This window comes from Candoia aspera, chromosome 1, assembly GCF_035149785.1.
Source record: "Candoia aspera isolate rCanAsp1 chromosome 1, rCanAsp1.hap2, whole genome shotgun sequence".
NCBI lineage: Eukaryota > Metazoa > Chordata > Lepidosauria > Squamata > Boidae > Candoia > Candoia aspera.
The window spans coordinates 139,384,006-139,406,975 of NC_086153.1; the positions used below are offsets into that span (position 1 = coordinate 139,384,006).

A 22,970-nucleotide genomic window follows, 5' to 3' on the forward strand; every position below is an offset into this window, starting at 1 on the left:
TTTTCTGATCAAGGGAATAGTTCTGATTAAGGTTATCAGTTGGGCAGAATATACTGAAGAAAATGGACATAACCAGTATTTCTATTCTAAGAACTTCCATTCTCAAAATACTGGGATTAACTAATAACATAAATTGAGATAATTAAACTTATGGCTATTGAATTCTCTTCTCCCTGGACTTCTTGAAAAGGACCCAGAATAGGTAATTTGTCTTTACTTTAAATTCATCAGTCCAATTTGTTAAGTAAATATTGTGTTCTTAGAGAAGCTGCATGCAAACGTTACAAAGCAACAGTTTATGGTTTATAAAATGTAATTTTATTTAATGTTATTTTGTTACATAGGGCATTAACATTTTCACAAGGCTTTTTTGGGACTACAATCAATGATTAGCAACACACAATAGTGGTCCATCTACCTACAGAACAAATCACTGGACGAACTTGACACCTTCATACATGTGGACAAATCTGCATGGAAAAGTTTTATACTTGGACATGTGACCACTTTCCCCATTCCAGTGTTAAGAAATGACATGCAATTTAGTCTGCCAAAAAGGCACTCCCTGTTTTCTGGCAGTAACATGCTGCTTCTAAGACATAATCAAGTGAATACCAGAACTACAAAGGCAGGAGTGTGATATTTTATTGGGAGGGGATAGCAGTTGGACAGCAGCAACTGAAGAGTAAGAAGAGTCCCTGTATTTAAACACTCAGTAGCTCCTGCTGTACACATATGTAGGAAGCCACACTACTATGCTTTCTATGTAGCCCAATACTCCCATATCCTACAGAAAGAAATTAACAGTAGCATGTGAAAACCAAACCAAGTAACCCCTGAATAATAAGGGAATGTGAAGAATGGTATGGTGTAAAACCCTTTAGTTGCATTACTCAAATGTTTGTGTCTTTTCTGTAATACCAAAATAATTGCTTGGAGGACCTGGTTCAGATTTTTTAAAAATACCAAATAACTTTAGTCTGCTACTTAAGTGTTTGGAAATTACTTATGTTTATATGAAATTAAGCCAGTATTAATACTTTTCTACAGCAGTAACCGCACACCAGGAAGGCCAAGACAAACACAAATCAAGGAATGGATTTTTCCCAAAGCTGCAGTGTGAAAAGAGTATAAATTGATTTCCATACATATGGATGGGTTCTTTTTGCTATAGGAAATCCAAGTGGAGCTATAAGGAATGAGACGTGTAAAAAGATTTCTTGAGAAGGAGAATGACACTCCATGTGCAGCTTAATTTTCTGCACCTTCCGCAGCATCACATTCTTCTCCTGCGCTGTCTGATGTCCATAACTAGAAAGAAGAATAACCAGACTGAAGTATAGCCCATTCAGTTTAAATTTACAACCATTCTGCCTTTCAGCCCTGAATAGCTGCCTGAACAACCTGCCTCCCTCCCACCCACTCACCCACACACCCACCCACACACCCACCCACTCACATATACTGAAATTTTCCAAATGTCAGAGTAAAAAGTAGTGATGAAGATAACTGGCTTTTTAAACAATAAGTTCATACTCCTTTAAATGGGTTAACCTACATTATATAATATTGTTAATGTTACTTGGCTAATAGATGTCATAAAAGCATTTCTATTTAAGCTTAGTCAAGGGAAGCATACTTAGACAGTGTCAAGAAAGTATGTCTACTTTTATTACTACAAACAGCCCTAGCTTGCAACTATTACTCCTAAAGGTATTTTCCCAAAGGACCACAATTAACAGAGCTGCAAACCTAGATTTTAAACACAGTTACTCTAAGAAGATTAAAAGGCATATCTTACTGTGAGGTTGTCTCTAAGCAACTGCATGATGAGTGTGCTATCTTTGTATGAGTCTTCATTCAGTGTATCAAGTTCAGCAATGGCTTCATCAAAAGCCTAGGAGAGAGACAAAAATCAGTCCTACTCTTTTCAGGCAAAAAGCCTTCCCCTAAGTAAACAGTTAGAAAGCTAAACAAGCTTTCTTCATAAGTATGTCTTTAATGAAAACCGCTCTTAATTATATTTAGGAACTAATAATTATCAATGCAAAACCTGTTTGGGGATGTTTTAAAGCAAAAAAAAAGTACTCAGCCACAATGTTTTTATCTGGTGAACAAGACTTATATTTTAAATAACAAGTAAAAGAGAGTAATCAATCCTAAACATTGTTCCCTCAAATTAAATTTCACTGTGATCAGTGAACCCAAAGATGCAATCTTACATAGTAGCATCCCCATCCTGATATCACTAAGTGAAGATCTTTGGAGAGCAACTAGTCAGGACCAGAAATATTGGAACAAGGATAACCGTTTTGGCATTTGGCCTCTGTACACCACCACATTGAAGTTGAAAGGAAACACACCCAGGTGGGAGCCAAGTCAGGACTTTCAGCTGTAATTCAAGGAGTTTGACAAAAGTGGGGCACTAACCACTCAGGAAGTACAGCCAGGGGCATACGCACACACACCATCGTTGGTGGCTCATAAGTAATGGAACAAACCAACATCATCACAAACATGAGGATCGCCTTTAATACCTGGATGAAAACCCTTTGCAGTCAATGACTGCCTGAAGTCTGGAACCCATGGACATGACCAAATGCTGAGTTTCCTCCAGCAAGATGCTTTGCCAGGCCTTTACTGCAGCTACCTTCAGCTGCTGCTTGTTTGCGGGTCTTTCTGCCTTCAGTCTTGTCTTCAGTAAGTGAAAAGCTTGCTCTGTTGGGTTGAGATCAGGTGACTGAGTTGGCCATTGAAGAACATCCCACTTCTTTGCCCTGAGAAACTCTTGGGTAGCTTTGGCTGTATGTTTTGGGTCATTATCCATCTGCAATATGAAGCGGCGTCCTATCGGTTTGGCAGCAGCATTTGGCTGAATCTGAGCAGAAAGTATAGCCCTATACACTTCAGAATTCATCCTGCTGCTTTTATCAGCACTCAGGTCATCAATAAACACCAGTGACCCGGTTCCGTTGGCAGCCATACATGCCCATGCTATAACGCTGCCTCCACCATGTTGACAGATGATGTGGTATGCTTTGGATCGTGAGTGTTCCTTTCCTTCTCCATACTTTTCTCTTCCCATCATTCTGGCGCAAGTTAATCTTGGTTTCATCAGTCCAAAGGATCTTATTCCAGAACTGGGCAGGCTTTTTTAGGTGTTTGCTGGTAAAGTCTAATCTGGCCTTTCTGTTCTTGAGCATTACCAGTGGTTTGCACCTTGTTGTGAAGCCTCTGTATTTACATTCATAAAGCCGTCTCAACTGTAGATGTTGACAATGACGTTATTATTATTACTCATATTTAGCCACCGCCCATCTCCCCCAGAAGAGGGACTCTGGGCGGTTTACAATAAAATTCCCCATAAAGCATAAACATTAAAATCATAAAACAATTATAATAAAACCCAATAAATAAATACAATCCAAGAGAAATGTAAAATCCAGGCTGGTGGGAGGGACTCTAGGGTGAGAGCCATCCCCAAGAATGGTTATTCCCTTTCCCACCCCAGGCGAGACGGAAAAACCAGTCTTCAGGGCCCTCTGGAAGGTCAGGAGAGAAGGGGCCTGCCTCACCTCCGGGGGCAAGATATTCCAGAGAGTGGGGGCCACCACAGAGAAGGCCCGCTTCCTGGACCCCGCCAGATGAAATTCTCTTATGGACGGAGTCTGTAACATGCCCTCTCTGATCAGGTGGGGCGGGCCGATGTAATGGGGATGAGACGGTCCCTCGGGTAACCTGGCCCCGTGCCATGTAGGGCTTTAAAGGTAATAACCAACACCTTGAATTGGACCTGGAAGCAAACTGGCACCCAGTGCAGCTTGCGTAGCAACGGTGTTATATGTGCCCACCTAGGTGCACCAAGAATAGCCCGCGCGGCTGCATTTTGGACAAGCTGAAGCTTCTGGATACTCTTCAGGGGTAGCCCCATGTAGAGCGCATTGCTGTAGTCTATATGGGAGATAACCAGGGCGTGAGTGACTGTTCGGAGGGCTTCACGATCCAGGAACGTGAAGACATGCCTACCTCTTCAAAAGCATTCCTGACCTGGCTAGATGTTGTGAAAGGGTTCCTCTTCACCATGAGCAGAATTCTGCAGTCATCTACTTTAGTTGTCTTCCATGGTCTTCCAGGCCTTTTGCTGTTGCTGAGCTTGCCAGTTAATTCCTTCTTTTTCAGGAATTTCCAAACTGTTGTACTAGCCACTCCCAATGTTTTTTGCTATCTCTCTGATGGGCTTATTTTGTTTTCTCAGCCTAATGATGGCCTCCTTCACTCGCATGGACACCTCTTTGGACCTCATGTTGAGAGTTCCAGTGAACAGCTACCAAAGGCAAATGTAACGCTCAGAACCACTTCCAGGCCTTTTATCTGTTTGATTGGTCATAGGGTAAGCAGGAAAGAGGCCACACCTGGCCATGCAGCTGCTTGTCAGCCATTCATTCCATTATCAGCCACCAGCGATGGTGTGTGTGTATGCGCCTGGCTGTACTTCCTGGATGGTTAGTGCCCCACTTTTGTCAAACCCTTTGAATGACAGCTGAAAGTCCTGACTTGGCTTCCACCTGGTTGTGTTTCCTTTCAACTTTAATGTGGTGGTGTACAGAGGCCAAATGCCAAAACAGTTATCCTTGTTCCAATATTTCTGGTCCTGACTGTAAGTGCCCTTTAGTACACGTCACTGTTAATGGGTCTCTCATGTTTTAGCAGGTAACAGCAAATCAGGGAAACATCATACACCACCATACACCATCCTTTACAAGAACTGTATGTTCTCTATATGCAATTTTCCTTTGAGAAAATAAACAGATGGGACTACAAAGTCCTCTTCCTTTACACTGGAAAGCTTTTACATGTATGTGCACACAAAACAACTTACTGTCTTGGCCAATGTGCAGGCCAACTCTGGATTGTTGAGGATCTCATAATAAAACACTGAAAAGTTAAGCGCTAGACCCAAACGAATTGGATGTGTAGGTTGCATCTCTTTCTTGCTGATGTCAAATGCTTCTTGATAAGCTGCCTGTGAGTTCTCTATTGTTTCTGTGAAGAAAAAGGAAAAAAAGTTGAAAGCAAGCTGAAAAATTAGCCAGGACAACTATTATCTCCATAAGCAGGATATATACATATTACCCCCTCCCTTTTACAATGGCTTAATACACTTCATTTGTTCTAGCTGAAAACTAGAGGCTTAAATGAACACAATACTCACGTTTCCTGTCATCTCCGCTTGCAACTTCTGCAAGGTAACGGAAATAGTCTCCTTTCATCTTCAGGTAAAACACCTTGCTCTCTGGATTAGTTGCATTAGCTATTAAGTATTTGTCCAGCAGTTCCTATCACAATAAAAACCAAAATGAAAGTGACCATTTTGGTCATTTATTACCTTGCTTGGATTCAAGTAATATTTTTCACACTTACCACCATAAATGGACATCACACTTAATTACATGATCACATTAAAAACATTTAAACTACTATGTTGTAACTGGGTACAATTGCACTTTAGGTAAGAAAATGCCTTTAATAAAAGGAATATTCATTCTAGGGTTATCTTGCTAGTTGTGCAATACATAATACCTGTGTCATACCTATGTAAATCACTAACAAGGAACTGAGGACATATACCCACTACGCTTTTACTACCTGATACTTTAAAGCTGGGGAAAAAACACATAAAATAATTGTATTATTATTTAACTGGACATATATCCTACATTTCATTCAATAGTTCAAGGCAACATGCACAGCACTCCCTCCTATTTTTCCTTCTAACCCTGTGAGACAGATTGGACTAACAGAATGAATTTAGTTGTGGAGAAGAACCTAGATTTTCTCACTCCTAATCAAATACCTTAACTATAATACCATTTTAGCTCTCTAGAAATATGTTCCATAAATATCAATACAACCGTCCTGAAACATTCACCTGCTCACCCAGGATAAGTTAAAAAAAAAAAAAAAAGGCTGTCCAGCAGAGAATGAATACCTTGGATTCAGCTGATATTGGCCCTTTACCAGTTTTCCTTCCTCTAACCTGTTCTTCACTCAACCATCTCTTCCTGTCTTGTTCTTTCAGCACTAAGTAATATGCACATCACCTTGCTCCCTAACTGAATTAAAGTGGTAAGTGGCTCCCATATGTTCACAATACAGACACAAGAGTTTCTAAAGAATATTGCTAGACTGGTGATTCCAAAGGTGGGTAGAACAGGGTTATTTTTCTGGAATTTCACCCAGCTTTGTTATTCTCCCCCTCCTTCCCTAAATGGCTGGAGATAGATCAGCAGAACATAGCTGACTTAATTTGCAGGGAGATGTACAAGTAAAAGGCAAGAATGGTAATAACAGGAGAAATCTAAATGCTAATAAATAACAGGATTTGAAAATGAAAACTAACACAAGGTGGCTTCCTTAAGATCAGTACAAGATATAAATAAGCTAAAAGTAAAGGAGTTCCTGAAATAAAATAAGTGGGTTATGGTAACATAATGACTTGTATCCTTCTTAGCCATTCTATTTGTAAAGTTCCACCTTCAAGCTTACATAGGAATTACTAAGAAACTAACCTGAATGAAGTAAATGTTATAGTTAGCTTTTATGTATTTATGTCTAGCTTTTATGTATTTATGTCTAGGGTTTGATATTAAAATCTGTGACCTGAAGTATCTTAAATGAAAATTGTGTCAACTGAAGCAGGTCACCCCAGTAAAACAGCTATCCAGCCGAATATGCAACAGAGATCAAAGAGACATGATGCCCAGAATTTTTTCTTGCTGATAAAATGAGACTTCTATTAGATTATATCTTCACTTTAGCAATTTTGACTTATTCTCAAACCACAGAGAAATGTTGCAGAAGCACCACCACCCTCAATGCAAAAGCTATATGCACTTTTGCAGACAAGTAAGTGCATCAGAGTAGTCAGTTTAGTTTGCAATGTTGTTCCAGAAGATCTAACTTTTCAGTTTGTATTGTTATTTCTCTGAACGCTCAGAGATTACTCTGAACATTTCTATAGATTCATACATTTGATTGAAATAATGTCTTAAATTTAGCTATGCGGAAAGCCTTTTACTGATCTCTTTACTTAATTTTTTTAATTGAAAATTCATATAAATCTGATTTGCAACAAAGCATTTTTGCCAACAGTGTGCATTCTGAAACACTGTATTCAACTATGAAATGCTGCATCAAAATGTTTACTTGTGGGCCTTCTTGATCCTAACATGTCTTTAAGGACCCATCTCCCATTTTCCTTTTAGTATCTCTATAATGGATGCTACTGCAGCAACTTTCATTTCCAGTAACATGTCTGAAACACTACTAGTTCACTTGTAATCTAGTCGTATGCTCCTTTTAACCAGTTACTGAACTTGAGATACTATCTTTGCTTATTTACAATGCAAGGTCTGAAACAGTCTGGCAAAAAATTCTGCTTGTCTCAACAACATTGCATGTTTAAAGTTGCCACTATTAAGAGTGTAAATAACTTGAACTATGACTTATCAAGTCTTTGAGATAAGTAAAATAGTTATATTGAAGAAAAAATTGTGAAACCTATCCCTCCCAAGTCATGCTTGGGAGCTAAAGATCTAATCTTCAAGCATCTACTTTCATAACACCATTATGAATTATGGGAAATCTTAACTTTTCTGTAAATTCAAGAACAGTTAGACTGTTCATCCTCCACATATTGATGGTGAACTTCTTCAATAAGGCAGAAGTAGGGAAGAAGATATTGTTACCATAGACTCTATACAGGTAGTCTTCACTTAACAACCATTCGTTTAGTGACAGTTCAGACTCTCAACAGTGCTAAAAAAACTGACTTATGACTGGTCCTCACACTTACAACCGTCACAGTATCCCCATGGTCACGTGATCATGATTTGGGTGCTTGGCAACCAGTTCGCATTTATGACCATCGCAGCATCCCACAGTCATACGATCATCATTTTCAACCTTCCCGGCCAGCTTCTGGCAAGCAAACTCAATGGGGAACCATGTGACTCGCTTAACAACCACTTGCTCCATTTAACACCCATGGTGATTCACTTAATGACCACCTTAAAAAAGGTCATAAAATTGGGTCAGAGTCGCTTAATGACCTCTTTGCTTGGCAACCGAAATTCTGGTCCAAATTGTGGTCATTAAGCAAGGACTACCTGTACTTGGGTTTTATGAGATTCAGTCATGGAGGAGATGGCAGGGCTATTCTGCAAAATCACATCATGGTGTCTTGGGCCTCCAAAGGCTGGTGATCCCTATTTGAAATACTACAAAAAAGCCCACTCTACGTTGCATGTATAATGCACACAACACAAAAAAAACATGTATACTCGTTAATGCCTGTTGACTCCACAATAGCATTTAAGTGGAATCACTGCACTCTGAAGCCATTTTGATTTGACAAGGGATCTCGATAATATGCCATAGAATTCATGCCTATTTTAGTTTGAAGAATCATTTTATTTCAAAGATTTAGATAACTTCAGCACATCTTGTGGTCCGTAACTACCTGTTATATACATCTTAATACCAGCTCATGTTACCCTCATTAAATTCTCAGTAAGGTTCCATGCTGTTTAGTTTTCTGTATGTACTTATTATACCACATATTGCAATTCTGTATACCTACTATAAACCAGATTATTAGTATCACCCCATTTTAACTGCTCAAAAAATAAGCCCCATGATCTCAATCATCTCCATGAGAAAACTTAAGACTGATGAATCAGATTAAAGAAACAGTAAGTGCTCGAACAATACAAATGTGCAGTTTACTCTCAAATTTACTCCTTTGAAATAAAGAATGTCAGCAGGACTTCCTTCCAAGTAAACAGGCTTAGGGACACACATTGTTAACTTATTTTAATTGTGTATACCCTCATCTAGAACAAAATAATATTCTGCATTCAAATGCTACACTAACAGATATTGCATCTTGCACCATTTAGTTATTTAAATATTCTATTTTGCTAATCAAGGGAGAACAAGGATTCTTAAAATGTCTGTTTAGCCCCTTCTAGCTTTAAACAGCTACTCTAAATTTCAAAGGGCACAGATCACACATTGTCAAATTTTTCTTTGTTGCTTTATGAAATAAAACATTTTAAAAGCCAGGTTCCCCATAAGCAAGTTTCCAGTCTCACTGATACATTCCAAGGAAGCAAGAAATGGAGATTCAGTTCAATCACACTTGATTGCAGAAACTTTAATGCATTTTAGTTCAAGTTGAAGCCTGAAATATGATTGCTATGTCCAGTCACTCATCAACCTAGAGCTAATGCCACCTACTTTAAATGTGAAAATGTCCATATGCAATGTTCTACATTACTTTCAACTTTATGTATACATTTAAGTAATGCAAGCTTATGGGCAGAGAACACAAAGAAGAAACAGACTGAACTAGTTGTAAATCATGTGATGGCCAAATTAGTCCAATTATAGAAATCCACAAGAAAGCACAGTAGTGAAAAAAGAAAGAATGAGGTGGTGCACACTAAATTCTGGTATGGATAATGCTTTTGGGAACCATTTTAGCACTGTGTTTCTCAATCTGAAAAGCAATTTAGATGGTTTAAGCCAAAAACAGTTCCCATATTCAATCCAATTTACACACTTAGGTTCATATAGGAAATATCACTGGATAATCAGGGTTGTTATTACTGGGGAGAGGAACATCTTTGCCTTCTAGTACTTCACACAAGTTTCAGCTGCTAGAACAAAGAAAATATGAATAAAAGAATGTGTGCCTCTCCACTCAAGGGATTAAATATTCATTGATTCAGCAATTAGTACAACAATCTTTCCTATGACACTTGTTGTAATTTTCTGTACTTATTGTTTTAAACTTATTTATGGGTAATAGGTACATAGGCTGCTCAGAATTGGTAACAAATGGAACCACATGTAACTCTAGGAAATTAAAATTTCAAAAATGCCCAGTGAGAAAAGAATGTTGACCTGTATGGCTCAAACCTTATAGAGCAGAAACAGGCAATTTAGTGCTTCCAGATGCTTTGAGTATCAACTCCCATGAGGCCTGGTTAGCATGTTTAAAAACGGGAGAATTGTAGTAAAAATATATTCACTGCAGTAAAATGTCCTGCTGCTGTCAGTGAGCTTGACTCTTCACAGATCTCTCTCCAAGGTCATATATCTCTTACATGCACAGAAAGTAGCAGAGGCAATCTAAACATGCTAATCAGGAAATGGAACATTCTGCTTTTCTCCCAGAATATTCCATGTATTCCCCAGAATATACCACTCTGAGCATTGGGGTTGGTTCATGATGTTCTGAAGTACATTACCCAGAACAGGAAACAATTGATAATGTTCTGGATGGGTGCAATACTGATCTAAATATAACTCACCACTGCATAATCTACTATCGATACTTTGTTTCTAACTTGCTTCTATCTACTATGCCTTGTCTGTTATATGTATCCTATCCAAATCTGGGATATAGCCCCAGAGTTCCTCCAAAAGTTGCCTTTGAGTTGTAAATTTAAATGTACAGAAAAGTATAAAATGCATAGGAATAACAGGCTGCATTCAACTTAATTTCAATTAAAACAAATTTAGTTTTTTTATCTCACCCCACCCACTCTTGGATTTCAGTCCCCTGCACATTATACAAAGGCCAAAGTAAGTTTCAGTTTATAGAAGGGACAGTACTGCTGTATTGAAATAGACCATTGCCTTTTATATTTACAAGTTCTACTGATTTTTGTGAAGTTAATTAAATAAATTATTGAAATGGTTAATTTTAATTACCAGGTTGGGACAAATTGTAAATATGTTTACTATTCTGCAAGGACCAGAAATAAAAACTATCCCCCAAATTTAGACTGAAATCACAATTATCAAAAATAATGCTGGATGGAGAAAGACAGTATTATGTGATCTATCTTTTACCCTCTGAAAATCAGGCCTGAAGGCTCAGAATACAAGAGATAGCATGGAAGACTGTATAAGGAAGATCAGCAAATATTGTCCTGCACTTCTATCTCCTAGAAAAGCTTCACTAGATCTGATTGTTCTGTAAATCATTTTTGTAAAGCATTCTGTAAAACATCCATTCTGGTCAGTATGGATCTTATCAAATGTTTAAAAGCCAAATATCTATGTTTCAGCATTGGTCTGTATGTTCTTCTGTAATACAAAATTTGAGCAAATATCTAGCAAGACTGTAGTACTACACAGGATTCTGTGTTTCAAAAATGCAACTCATATGTCCTACAACTGTATTCTACATTAACTAGTCTGTTTCAACTACAATTCATTAATTAGGGTGTCAAAGAACAAGGTATGCATACATGTATACAGTACATGTATATCATAAAACTAAACATTTGTTAAAGCTGAGCATGATAAGCAAGGTTATCCAGTATGGTTTGTAAGCTATAGTTTCTTTCTTGTGATGGTTTTATACATTAAATAAAAAAGCCAAATTAGGGTTATATATAAACTATACCACTTATTTAGCTCTGTCATCATTTATACTGTTTTTGGATTATTTTGTTTTCTAGACTACAAAGCAGTTTGAATTACTAGATCTTGAACTAAATTCTTTGGCACATAAGAGATAGTATGATAAGTGGTCATTTCAACAAAGACTGAAAAACTAGCAAAACCATTAGAGGAACATCTAAATGAAGCCTTAAATTAGGTAATTGTAAGACCCATTAGTTTTATGTTTAAATATATGGGCATTTAAAACAGATTATACTGAACTGGATTGTATTATTTGGCATGCTCTTCTAACTTGCACAATCTTACATGACTTGTATAAAATGTACTGCGAAGTATAACTGTAACCTGTCATCAGGCAAAGTTATACAAAGTAGTACATTGGTATGAATGCATTATTTTCAACAAGTCTACCTAAAGCTCAGACTTCCTGAGCAGTTTATAGAAACCCAGCTATGTGGTACTTAGTCGATCCTGGCTGATTTAAAAAAACTAAGTGGAATCAGACTGGACAGCATTTGGATGGAAGACACGAGGAAATCCCAGCATTGTAGACTAGACTGGGAATTTAAGAAGTATCATGGAAGAAAACAGTGGCAAAACACTTAAGTCAGATTTTTATATTCCTAGAAAGATATTCAATGATTAAAAATGTCACACATTCAGACAACCATCTCTTAAATCAGATACAGTCATATCTCATTTTATTGTGTTTCACAGATACTGTGTTGTTGTTTTTTAACAAATTGAAGGCTTATCAGTGCCATTTTCCCAACAGATTAGCAGTTTTAGCAATAAAGTATTTTTTCTAATCAGGGCACATACATTGTTTCTTAGACATAATGCTATTGCACACTTAATAGACTACAGTATAGAGTAAACATAACTTTTATATGCACTGGGAAACCAAAAAGTTTGTGTGACTCGCTTTATAGTGATATTCGCTTTATTGCAGTGGTCCGGAACCGAACCCACAATAACTCTAAGGTATGCCTGTAATTCAAGCTGAAAAATCCAGAAACTTGCTTGTATTAGAGAAGCTAATGGCACACAACAGAGATGACTAAGGATTGGCCAGGATTCAGAAAGCTTCAATAGTTACACCCAGAACCATGAACTTTCCCTGTGAATTTTTCATTTTCTTTCTACAGCAGACCTAAATACCATAATCCAGGATTTCTCAACCAGGTTCCATGAGAGGTCACTAGGGGTTCCCTGGGAGTTCACTATTTATTTAAAAAAATATTTCAAATTCAGGCAACTTCATATTACAGAGGTAAATTTCATTCTTTAGTTTAAGGATACTGTTAATGCATATAAACAGGCTTATACATTTAACGAATATAAAAATTTTCTAACTTCTGAATGTGCAGGGGTTCCAAGGCCTGAAAAATATTTCAAGGGTTCCTCCAGGGTCAAAAAGGAAAGGCTGCCATAATCAAACTATTTTTAAAATAACCTTATATTTCTAAAAAGTTCTCCTGAATGGTGTGAAATGTTGTTTTTTGGGGGGGAGGGGGAGTCATTTGGGGGTAAGTGTCAAAAGTATGTTTTTTTGTTGCTGCCACAAAATTAAACGTGCCTTTCAAACAATATGTGTTTAGCAGGATCACAAAAACACTTTTGCACATTTAAGCATAAAAAAGAACCAGAAAAGCATTTGTATTGACTTGACTGATTGAATTATATCAATCAGATCGCCAAGTTAGGATTTAATGGAACATATTATAACGTTTCATTAAAACAAAAATGTATAGAAATTATCTTAAATGTAGATATATTCAACTGGTAATTTATACAAACATAAAACCCAAGGTATTTTTCATCTGAAGCACCAAAAATACAGGTTAGCCCGTGCTTTTGGGTGGAAAACGACACCCGCACAGAACCCCTTTGACCATTCATTTTGAGGTAGAACATCGTTAAAAAGTAGCACAAATACAGTAAGTTTAGTAGAATTTCAAGAACAAATCACCCTCCAAAATTAGGTCCAGCTCTTCAGCTCTCAAAAATATTAAGATTGCCCACCACAGTTTAACCAAAGCGCTTACTACTTTTTGTGTGTCCGTGTACATGTGCCTCCAAGTCAGTCTTTACTCCTGTCAACTGACCCAACAAGTCCATGCAATTTTCTTGGCAATATTTTTGGAAGAGGTTTGCCATTACCTTCTTCCTAGGGCTGAGAAAGAGTGACTAGCCCAAAGTCACCCAGCTGGCTTCCATGCCTAAGGCAGGACTAGAACTCAGTCTCTTGATTTTTAGCCTGGTGCCTTTAACCACTACACCAAACTGGCTCTCACTAATCATCATATTAGCAGGTTAAAACTTATTCCCCATTGAAATAAATATTTTAAAGCAATTTACCCAATCACAATTTATTACAATTTATCAAACAGTATTTACTGTTTGTCACAAATACAGTAGGTATAGAGCACTGACTACTACTTTGGCCAGGTTGAGAAAATAAGCATGCTACATCTTTCCTATATCACCTTTTGTTATTACTATGCCTAGCAGTTTCCTAAATTCCATTAACTTTTCCCTACTCACTTAATTCAGGATAAAATAAGTGTTATCTGCAAGAAATAATAAAACAGCTGTTTCATTTTTAAATATCAAAATAAAACAATTTATTTATGCTGCTTCAAAGTTACACAGATCTTATTTGTGAGTAGGATTACTGAAGTATAATCCAATAATCATTTTTCCTACACTAACTTTTCAGAATCTAAAGACTCCTCAGTGAAAACCCAGTTTTGCATTAAACAGTACTTTGGTCATCAAATTCTTAGTTTTGTATTATAATTTTATATTAGTATGTCAGAGGAATGCAATTCATTCCTCTACTAATCAGCCTCTAATCTAATTAAACATTTATCACATAAAATTTGAAACCAAAATGACCACAGCCAACTCACCAAAACAGTAGTACAGATGGACTTAAGCTCAGATTCTACTTTCTCTCGATAATCCTTGACAAGTTGCATTTTCTTATCATTGCCATCAGTTTTCTGTTCAATGCTGGAGATCACCCGCCAAGCAGAGCGCCGCCCCCCAACAACATTCTTATACGCTACAGAGAGAAGGTTGCGTTCTTCATTGGATAATTCAGCACCTTGCTCTGTCACTGCCTTCATGCAGGTTGCCATATCATCATAGCGCTCTGCCTGCTCAGCCAGCTTGGCTTTCTGGATCATCTCGGTCTTTTCCATGTTAGCCTGCAGTAGTCTGAGCAGTAAGGCAACTGATTTAGCAGGAAAGATGGATTGTATCAGTCAAAATACAGTCGCTCAAAACCTGTAACAAAAAAGAAACATTCTTAAGTCTGTGTTTTTTCTAAGACATAAAGAGCTAATAAAAGTAGCCAACATGGATTTAGGATGTCAGACCAATAGGAGAGGCAATAATTTAATGAGAGTAATTAAGAAATAAACAACTGAAATTTCCAACTTGCATAGCCACCCAATCTAGCAAGAAAAATGCATTTTGTCTACAAGAAAATAATAACAAATTTGGACAACACTGATTGCAAAAATGGGTTCTTTGCCCCTTCCTTCTCCTCCAAAAATGATGAGAGCCATGTAAACAGGACACAAGAGATGGTGGTCAGTAATAGAGAAGACTCCTTAGTTGAATAGGAGTGACATATCAAGTTACCTTGAAATTCTTTTTTCCACAATGCCCCCCCCAAACGAAAGAAACCTTTTAAGTGCATTTTATAGGAAAGCATACTGAGAGAAACATGAATAAGTGCGATTAAGAATCTGCTACAGAACCTGCCAGAGAGCAGCAGGATCGCAGGACGATGATCTAAGAGCGAATGAACGGCGAAAGCAGCCGGAAGAATGTGGTTCATGTTCTAGAGGGAAGGAAAGATTACGGACCTTTCACAGACTGGCACTCTCCAGATCTTTCAGACTACAATACTCATCGCCCCCGCCACCCAGCGGTAGGTGCTGCCCGCGAGGTGAAGCAGCAATAGACCAAGACTTCTGGAGGGCGCCAGCTTGGCGAAGGCCGGGCCACGGAATGCCTGGAGACGAGGGTAAGGGAGGGGAGCGGGCGAAGGGCACAAAGGTTCCTGCCTGGCCCTGGAGGCGAAACAGAGTGGCCAAAAAGAGCGATTGGGCCCATGGAAAGCCTGGGAAGGAAACGATAGTAAGCCAGGCAGGAAAAAGTGGTGGGAGGGAAGGAGAGGAAGAAAAGGAATCCGCATCGGAACGTACTTTCCCCCGGCTCCTCCCTCGGAGCCTAAGGAAGGCAGCGGCGGCGAAGCCTTTGTCCCCGAAGACGGAGGAGGGACCAAGCCCGAGACGGCGAGGCGAAAGGGCACCGTCTAGCCACCTCCCATCTCCCGCGCCCTGCCTCTCGTCTCCCGCCGTCCCTCGGAAAATGCTGCGGCGGCTGCAGGCCGGTACGAAATGGCGGCGTCTCTCTCTCCCGCCTGGCTGCTTCGCCTCGCCTCGCCTCCCCTCCCCGGCAGGGGACTCCCAGTCCCGCGCTGCCTCCACAAAATGGACGACGCGGCACAGATTCGCGAAGCAGGAAAGACGCCCGAAGCGAGGATGTCCCCGCTCTTTCCCGGGCCGAGGCCCCCTCGCTCTCACCGGGCTCCGCTGAGGCGCTAGGCCGGCCGGCTGGCGCCTGCTGGGTCAGCTGCGCTCGCTCCGCTCCGGGGCTGCGTTCGCGAGGCGGGGAGGAGGAGGAGGAGGAGGAAGAGAGGGAGAAGAACAGAAAAAGCTGCTCCGTTTCCAGCGCAAGAAGCAGCGTTGCTAAAGGGCGTTGGCACAAAGCGAGCCTCTTCACTGCTAGGCCCGCGCTCGTGCGGCTAGGCCTATCAGGGAGCACCCTCGGGGCCCTGACTCCGCCTCCCAAGTTCATATGGCCAATCCAGCTGCTGCGCGCCGCCGCGAAGGTGGACAGAACCAGGGCACAAGCTCGGTTGGTCCGTGGGCCGCCGCAGCTAAGGCACGGGGTTTCCTCCAATTAGATCCAGGGTGAGATGACGTCATCGTCGCCATGGAGATGCTGCTAAAGCCCCCCTTTTTACCCCGCCCATCTTTTTTCTCTTACATGTTCAGTTCCCCAGCCTGGAAGGGTGGGCTGGGTGAGGCACGAGACGGTGCGGAAGCAAAGCGAGGGGAGTTGGTCTCGTGCTGCTGCGGTGTCTGCAGGGCGCGACCCGACCGCCCCGTGTTGCTGTAGGGCGGGACGCAGGGAGATCGGTTGGGGGCTTTGGGTTGAGCTGCTCCTCCCAGGCGAGCAAAGAGAAAGGAATTCGAGTTGCAGGCTTGCAGAGACTTGAGCGCTGCAGGGAAAAGCGGCTAGCGTACTGATGACTGACGCAGGAAAGTTATCTGTCATGCTCTGCACAGCAACTTACATGGTGGCTGGATTTTGGCTCATTGCTATGCGAACCGGGGCGGATTCGATTTAAATCTTGATTCAGGAAAACTCGGTTGAATTGTTTAAATAATTACTTATTCACTAGTCGGAAACATTCTTTAACCATTTTTAGTAAAAGTGCACTCAGGCTATTTGATGCATCCTGCTGAAGGTGTATTTTCAGCACTCAGCTGTAGATTTCCACTTTTGGCAAGTAGCAATATATAAAAGCATGATTTGGTTAGATGTTTTCAGATTAATTTTAATTAAAATTGAAAAGATTTTAGTGTCAAGCAACTAGACACAGCTTTATGAAGTCATTAGCAATGGAACCAGCTGCAGTTCACTTCCTGTGGATGTTTGGAGAATATCTGCTAAGATGTTCTAGAACAATCATTAGATTTTAAATTTCCTAACATTGTTTGCCAACAAACAGTAAAAATAAAGTATTTTAACAAAAAGCATGTCATTTTTATTTAGCTATTTTGTTTATATATTTAAGCAATTTCAGCCAAGTCAGCTCAGGAAACTAAAATAATGGGTGGCTGGTGAATTCAATTTGCATCTGTATTCAGGTTCTTTAGTCAGTCTTCAAAGAAAGGTAAGCTTTCCTGCTTTTTTGGTTTCTTAATTTCTCAGTTCTGAACAAATTACTCCAAAGGAAGAAAACTCTTTTCTACTGTAGCAGAAGATTATCTACTGCTGATAAAAGTTGGAATACTGTTAAAGTGATTTCTGAATCCAAATGTTTAATAACTTCCTCCAATTCACAGTTTGACTTTTTTAAAATACCTGCAAGAGTTTCTTGAATAGATCACCCTTTGCCTGAAATACATTATAGTTGGTATTATGGAGGGATGATTGTTGGATGCCCATGTCACAGCTGGCTTCTTTTCAACTACAGATACTTAGGATCAATCCTGATACTATTACAAATACCAGCAATAAATCAAGCTGGAGACAGTGCTTGTTCCTTTCATTTTTTGTTACTTTGTCATTGCCTATTTCTCTTTTCAAGATTATACTCAGTTCCTTCCAAATTTCTACAGCTTCAGACATCAAACAATCATTTTTCTACACTATGTTCAAGGCTACAGAAATGGGCTTTAGAATAGTTATCAGTGCTTCATATTTCTCTTTATTTAGCCCCATATTGAAAAATTTAGCTCTAACAGATTCAGCTTTTTTTTCATTATTCTGCTTCTAGTGCTCCAAATGGTCTGCTGATGTATTTCATTGGATGTATAGTTGGAAAATTAATTTGATTTCACCTGCTTTCTTCCTAGCAGCTGTTCCAGTGTTGATTGTGAAAACTTTGCAACATTTCTTACAGTAGTCTGTCTTTCTGGAGCATTAAGTGTTTTACCAAAAGGTGCATTAAAGGAATAATGCAAATTATACTATTTGGAGACTTACTTGTTTTCTGCTAATTTCTTTTTATCCTGAGAAAAGCTGCACAGTAGGCATTCTTTTGACAGTTTCTTAAAATTTTTATTGCTGCTGCTTGTAAATATTTAGTAGTGTGTGCATTTCTTGACCTCCCTTTTTCTGTTAATACATAAGCACATATGGTTGAATCATAGTAACAGTTTTTCTCTCTAAATTAATTGCACACTTCTCCTTAAACACTTCCTAACAACTTCCCTTCGGTAGCCAATAATATCCCTCCAATATCTGCTCCCCCTTATCCAGATCTACTCCATCATTATAATGCATAACTTTTGTCTTTGCACATTTAGAGGGATTTCATTTAGTAGGTCTGTTAATATCTCATGTCCATATTAACAAGTTGAAATAGTATTAAATTCATGATTAGATAGTTGAATTATATTCATTTTTATTGACATTTTAAGAAAAAAGTCTGATTAAATTTTAAAACATTTTGAAATTTTGATTTAAAAAATGGTTTTTAATCTGACATGATATAGACCCATCAACTATGGTTAGAGTTGGTTCAGTGTGTTGTGGAAACTGAACAGTTGGAATAATTCAGTAAACCATAGTTAAATAATCATGGGTTAGAATGTTGTGCAAACTCAGCTGATGATATTGCAGACAAATGTTTCACAATAATTGTTACAAATGCAGAATTTTGTTGGAGGATGGTAATGGAGTTATTTTTGCAAAATAGAGATTGCTTCCTAATGGAGTCTTTAGCTCCACCAAAGTGTTGTGTTTCTATTACTAACGGAAGGCGGTTAAAAGAAATATTTCACATATTTGATAGATTAGTATTTTAACCAGCATTAAGCTTTCTTCTTTATAATTTGTGATAATAGTGTTTGTTTGCACTGCTTGGAATATTTAAGGTAAAGGTAAAGGTTTCCCTTGACATTAAGTCCAGTCGTGTCTGACTCTAGGGGGCGGTGCTCATCTCCATTTCAAAGCTGAAGAGCCGGCGTTTGTCCGTAGACAGTTCCGTGGTCATGTGGCCAGCATGACTACACGGAACGCCGTTACCTGCCCACCGAAGCGGTACCTATTAATCTACTCACATTTGCATGTTTTCGAACTGCTAGGTTGGCAGGAGCTGGGACTAGCAACGGGAGCTCACCCCGTCACGCGGATTCGAACCGCCGACCTTCCGATCGGCAAGCTCAGCAGCTCAGCGGTTTAACCCGCAGCAGCACCGTGTCCCTATAAGGATGAATATTTGGAATATTTACCTGAGCAAAATATTTACCTGAGCAAAAATATAGTTTACATGTTATGGAAGTGGTACGGTGAAACCTCAATTTACCAGACGACGATGCAATAGGCTTTGCATGCAACAGACTAAATTTCACGGCATTTTACATGAATGATGTTATTACACAAATGACATATATCATTATGCAAATGCATCAATTTACATCATTTGTGCAATGTCATCCTTATGCAAATGAAGCAGTTCGTTGCATTTGCATATTATATCACACAAATGATGTAAATCACTACAATCACATGCTCCCCAATGGGTACCCCTTCCCCCAATTAGTCCATTAAAATTAAGTTTAATTCTATTAGTCCCCCCAAAGCACACACCAAGTCCTGCTATGCTGCCTCATTGTGGTGGGAGGTTGTTCTTTGGAAGGATGTGTGAAGACCACCACAAGTGTACATGTAGAGTATATACACCCAGGAGGGTTGCCTAATGTATAAAGATCTCCCACCTGCCCAGCTAAAGCAAGCAGGCAGCTACAGTGATACAAGAAGTTGCTGGAGGGGCCATGTCATACTATGAAGGAGAAGGCAGTGCTAAATCTGTCATGTATTTACCAAGAAAACCCCATGGATTGAAAATACAAAATAATTGATGATATAGTGCCACATGATTGGCCCTTCAGGCCAGATGTCATCAACATGGTACTGAGGAAGAGCTGAGGATCATTCAGAATACTAATGGTATTTATGATGTGACTACATTAAAGCCTTTAGGACGTCTAGTTGCTGATGTCGCCATACAGGAATAGACAGAAAAGGCAAAGGCAGAATTGCAGTGGGAACATGGAACGTAAGAAGCATGAACATGTCTAGTTCTAGGCACCATATGTTGAGAAAAATTCAGTGAAACTGAAATGCGGAGAAGGATAGTATGATCAATTGCAGGACTAGAAACTAAGTTCACCCAGCATGTGTAGCCTTGGGAAAAAAAATGATAGAGGCAGGCATGTGCTTGCACTTTTCAAGTACCCAAAGAGGTGATACATGAAAGACCAATACTGTCTGTCTGTTATCCCAGGGTGCAGGATGTAGAATTATAATAAGTTGCAGGAGGACAGATTCTGTAACCAAAACTCTGGTAGAAAGAAGATCAAAGGCAGTAGAGAAGGCCAGCCTTAACATACTCATAAATGAGGACCAAAGTGCATAAGTACATATATCCACTTTCTCAGGTTCTGAAGCCTAACTCCTTGCTCACGGCAAGAAGCCTGAATCTGATCTTCTCTGAATCTCTGAGAATCCTGCTTTCTTGATTCTAAACTGACGGAAAAGGGATAGTCAGGATATAAAGTTATCAAGAAAGATTGGGAGCTGTCCACTAGATGTATTGAAATAGAGGATGAAGAACTATTTGCCATGCATGCCAGATTGTGTTGGATTTTACAACCTAAACACAATATTCTATGATTCTATGCATTCCTGTCTAGATACCTTTTCAAAAGAAGAAATGGAAGTCACTTACTTCCTAACGTGGCACATTTGATAAAAATGGGGCCACCAAGTTTCTATGTCCGTTTTGTCAGAAAGCAGTACCTGGCTGACCTTGGCTGACCCTGAAAGCTATGCTGAGTTGGGCCTGAAAAAAAAGGAAATCCTTTTAAAAAAAGGCAATGAGAAATCACATCTGTAACTCTGCCAAAAAAATGGAAGGATACAATCACAGAAATTCAGCCTGGCATGGCTTATTTTTAAAGGGCCCCTGCCTATTAAACATATATTCAGAAGGTCCTTTGTATTATTAATAGTTCACACTATTTTATTGCATTGAACGTGGCTAGGAGGTTACTGATAAACTGCCAGTTAATTGCCTCTTGAATATAGTGCATGGGAGGAGTATTAATTCCTTCTCTTTATTTTATACAGCAATATTTAGCACCCCAAGTGCAAATCAAAGTATGATGCTATCCACGGCAGATATTTCTCAGGCACCCTAGTCCACTAAGGTTCCTCCTGTATTGAACTTTGCAGTACTGAGTATGAACTTCCACTTACTTATCCTTGGCCAACCTACAAGTTTTCAGATGTTCTTTAGGGTCTGTGCTTATTGTCACAGCTGAACCAAGCAAGAAACAAAGTTACGATATTTTACTCCATATTTCTGGTATGATGTCACTAAGCAAGTACATATAGATGTTCCAAAGCCCAGAAGAGAAAATTGCCCTCAGAAACACCCTATAGGGCAGTCCTCAGGGAAGGGACAATAGCCTTCCAGTGCCACTTACTGTCATGATCACCGTTGCGATGCTTGTGACATCGCAACGGCTCGCATGACAATGCAGGGAAATGGGTACCGGGCGGATTAAGGGAAAAGGCAACTAGCTAACAAAAGAAAGCAACAGGTGCTGGCAACAAAGTATCAACTCTAGCCGGAGGCACGGAAGAGAGAGATACAATGTTGCAAAGAAGGTAACTGACAAGACCAGACCACGAGGCGCGCCCGAGCTGTCAAAGAGATTACGAACCTGATTGCCCGGCAATGAACCATCACCGGCCAGGGAAGCAATTAAGGAAACGCCCAGAGCACAGGAGGGGCTCCATGACCCCTCACCTACCGGCAACGGAACCGACGGGGCTCGGGGCACACCCAAAGTAAGAAGGGGTGGAGCGCTGACCGGCGCGGGCTATTTAAATCCCGTTCCTGCGCGCTCCACTCACTCTCAGCTTTCTTAAAGGGCACGCATACTGTTACTCAAAACCAGAACCTAAACCTACACTAGCATCTGCGTTTTTACTGGGTAGCAGGCAGAGCCTGACATAAAGCTGAGAGTCACCAAACCAAAGTCGCCAAGCTCCACCGGACGAAAATTTTCCGCGGGAGAGATCAACTGGCGAAAATGGAACCGGGGACAGCAATGGAGCCAGCACTTCGCACCAGAGGCGTGAAGGACAGCCTGCAAGAGGCAGAGGCAACCCAACAGCTGCTGGAGGTGGCGCACCCGGAATGGGACATGGACACCCTCCCTGCCCACACCGCACCCCAGTTCCAGACCTGGAGCTCCAACCCAGACGGGAGAGCCCTGACGGAAGACGAAGTCAGGGACCAGCAACTCCTCACATGGGCTGGCGGAGCAGGACCCTGGACGGGAACACCCTACTCCACCTGGAGGCTCCGCTACCCCCAAACACCCGAGCAGGAAGGCGCAAGACTACAGACCGGACAGCATCTGGCAGCACCGACGTCGGACGACCAGGGCACGCCAGACAGGGTCACGGCCCTGGAAGCCAGGGTACGATACCTTGAACACCTGCTCCTGTCCCCGACATCGGCAGACCGGAGCATGCCAGACAAGGACACGGCCCTGGAAGCCAAGGCACGAGACCTGGAACATATGCTCCAGTCCCTGGCAATGATCGTAGGCGAGCGCTCCAAGACTGAGGTGGCACAGGGGGCAAGAGGGGATCGA

At 40.3% G+C, this 22,970-nt stretch overlaps 1 protein-coding gene across 1 annotated transcript; it reads right to left on the reverse strand.

Annotated features, from left to right (window-relative positions):
• Nucleotides 1–295: 295 nt before the first annotated feature.
• Nucleotides 296–14,775, reverse strand: YWHAQ (tyrosine 3-monooxygenase/tryptophan 5-monooxygenase activation protein theta). Its single transcript, XM_063314323.1, has 5 exons — nucleotides 14,397–14,775; nucleotides 5,213–5,336; nucleotides 4,880–5,043; nucleotides 1,802–1,897; nucleotides 296–1,311 (listed from the first exon to the last, which is right to left on the reverse strand). Exons 1-5 carry the CDS (start codon nucleotides 14,688–14,690, stop codon nucleotides 1,252–1,254), a joined length of 738 nt encoding a protein of 245 aa, XP_063170393.1. The 5' UTR covers nucleotides 14,691–14,775; the 3' UTR covers nucleotides 296–1,251.
• Nucleotides 14,776–22,970: the final 8,195 nt, after the last annotated feature.

Coding starts and splice junctions, on each gene's coding strand:
- YWHAQ (XM_063314323.1), bottom strand. CDS start 14,690: ATGGAAAAGACCGAGATGATCCAGAAAGCCAAGCTGGCTGAGCAGGCA. Junction 5,337..14,396: donor CCATCTGTACTACTGTTTTG/GTGAGTTGGCTG, acceptor TTATTGTGATAG/GAACTGCTGGACAAATACTT. Junction 1,898..4,879: donor CCTGCACATTGGCCAAGACA/GTAAGTTGTTTT, acceptor TCTCTCTCCTAG/GCTTTTGATGAAGCCATTGC.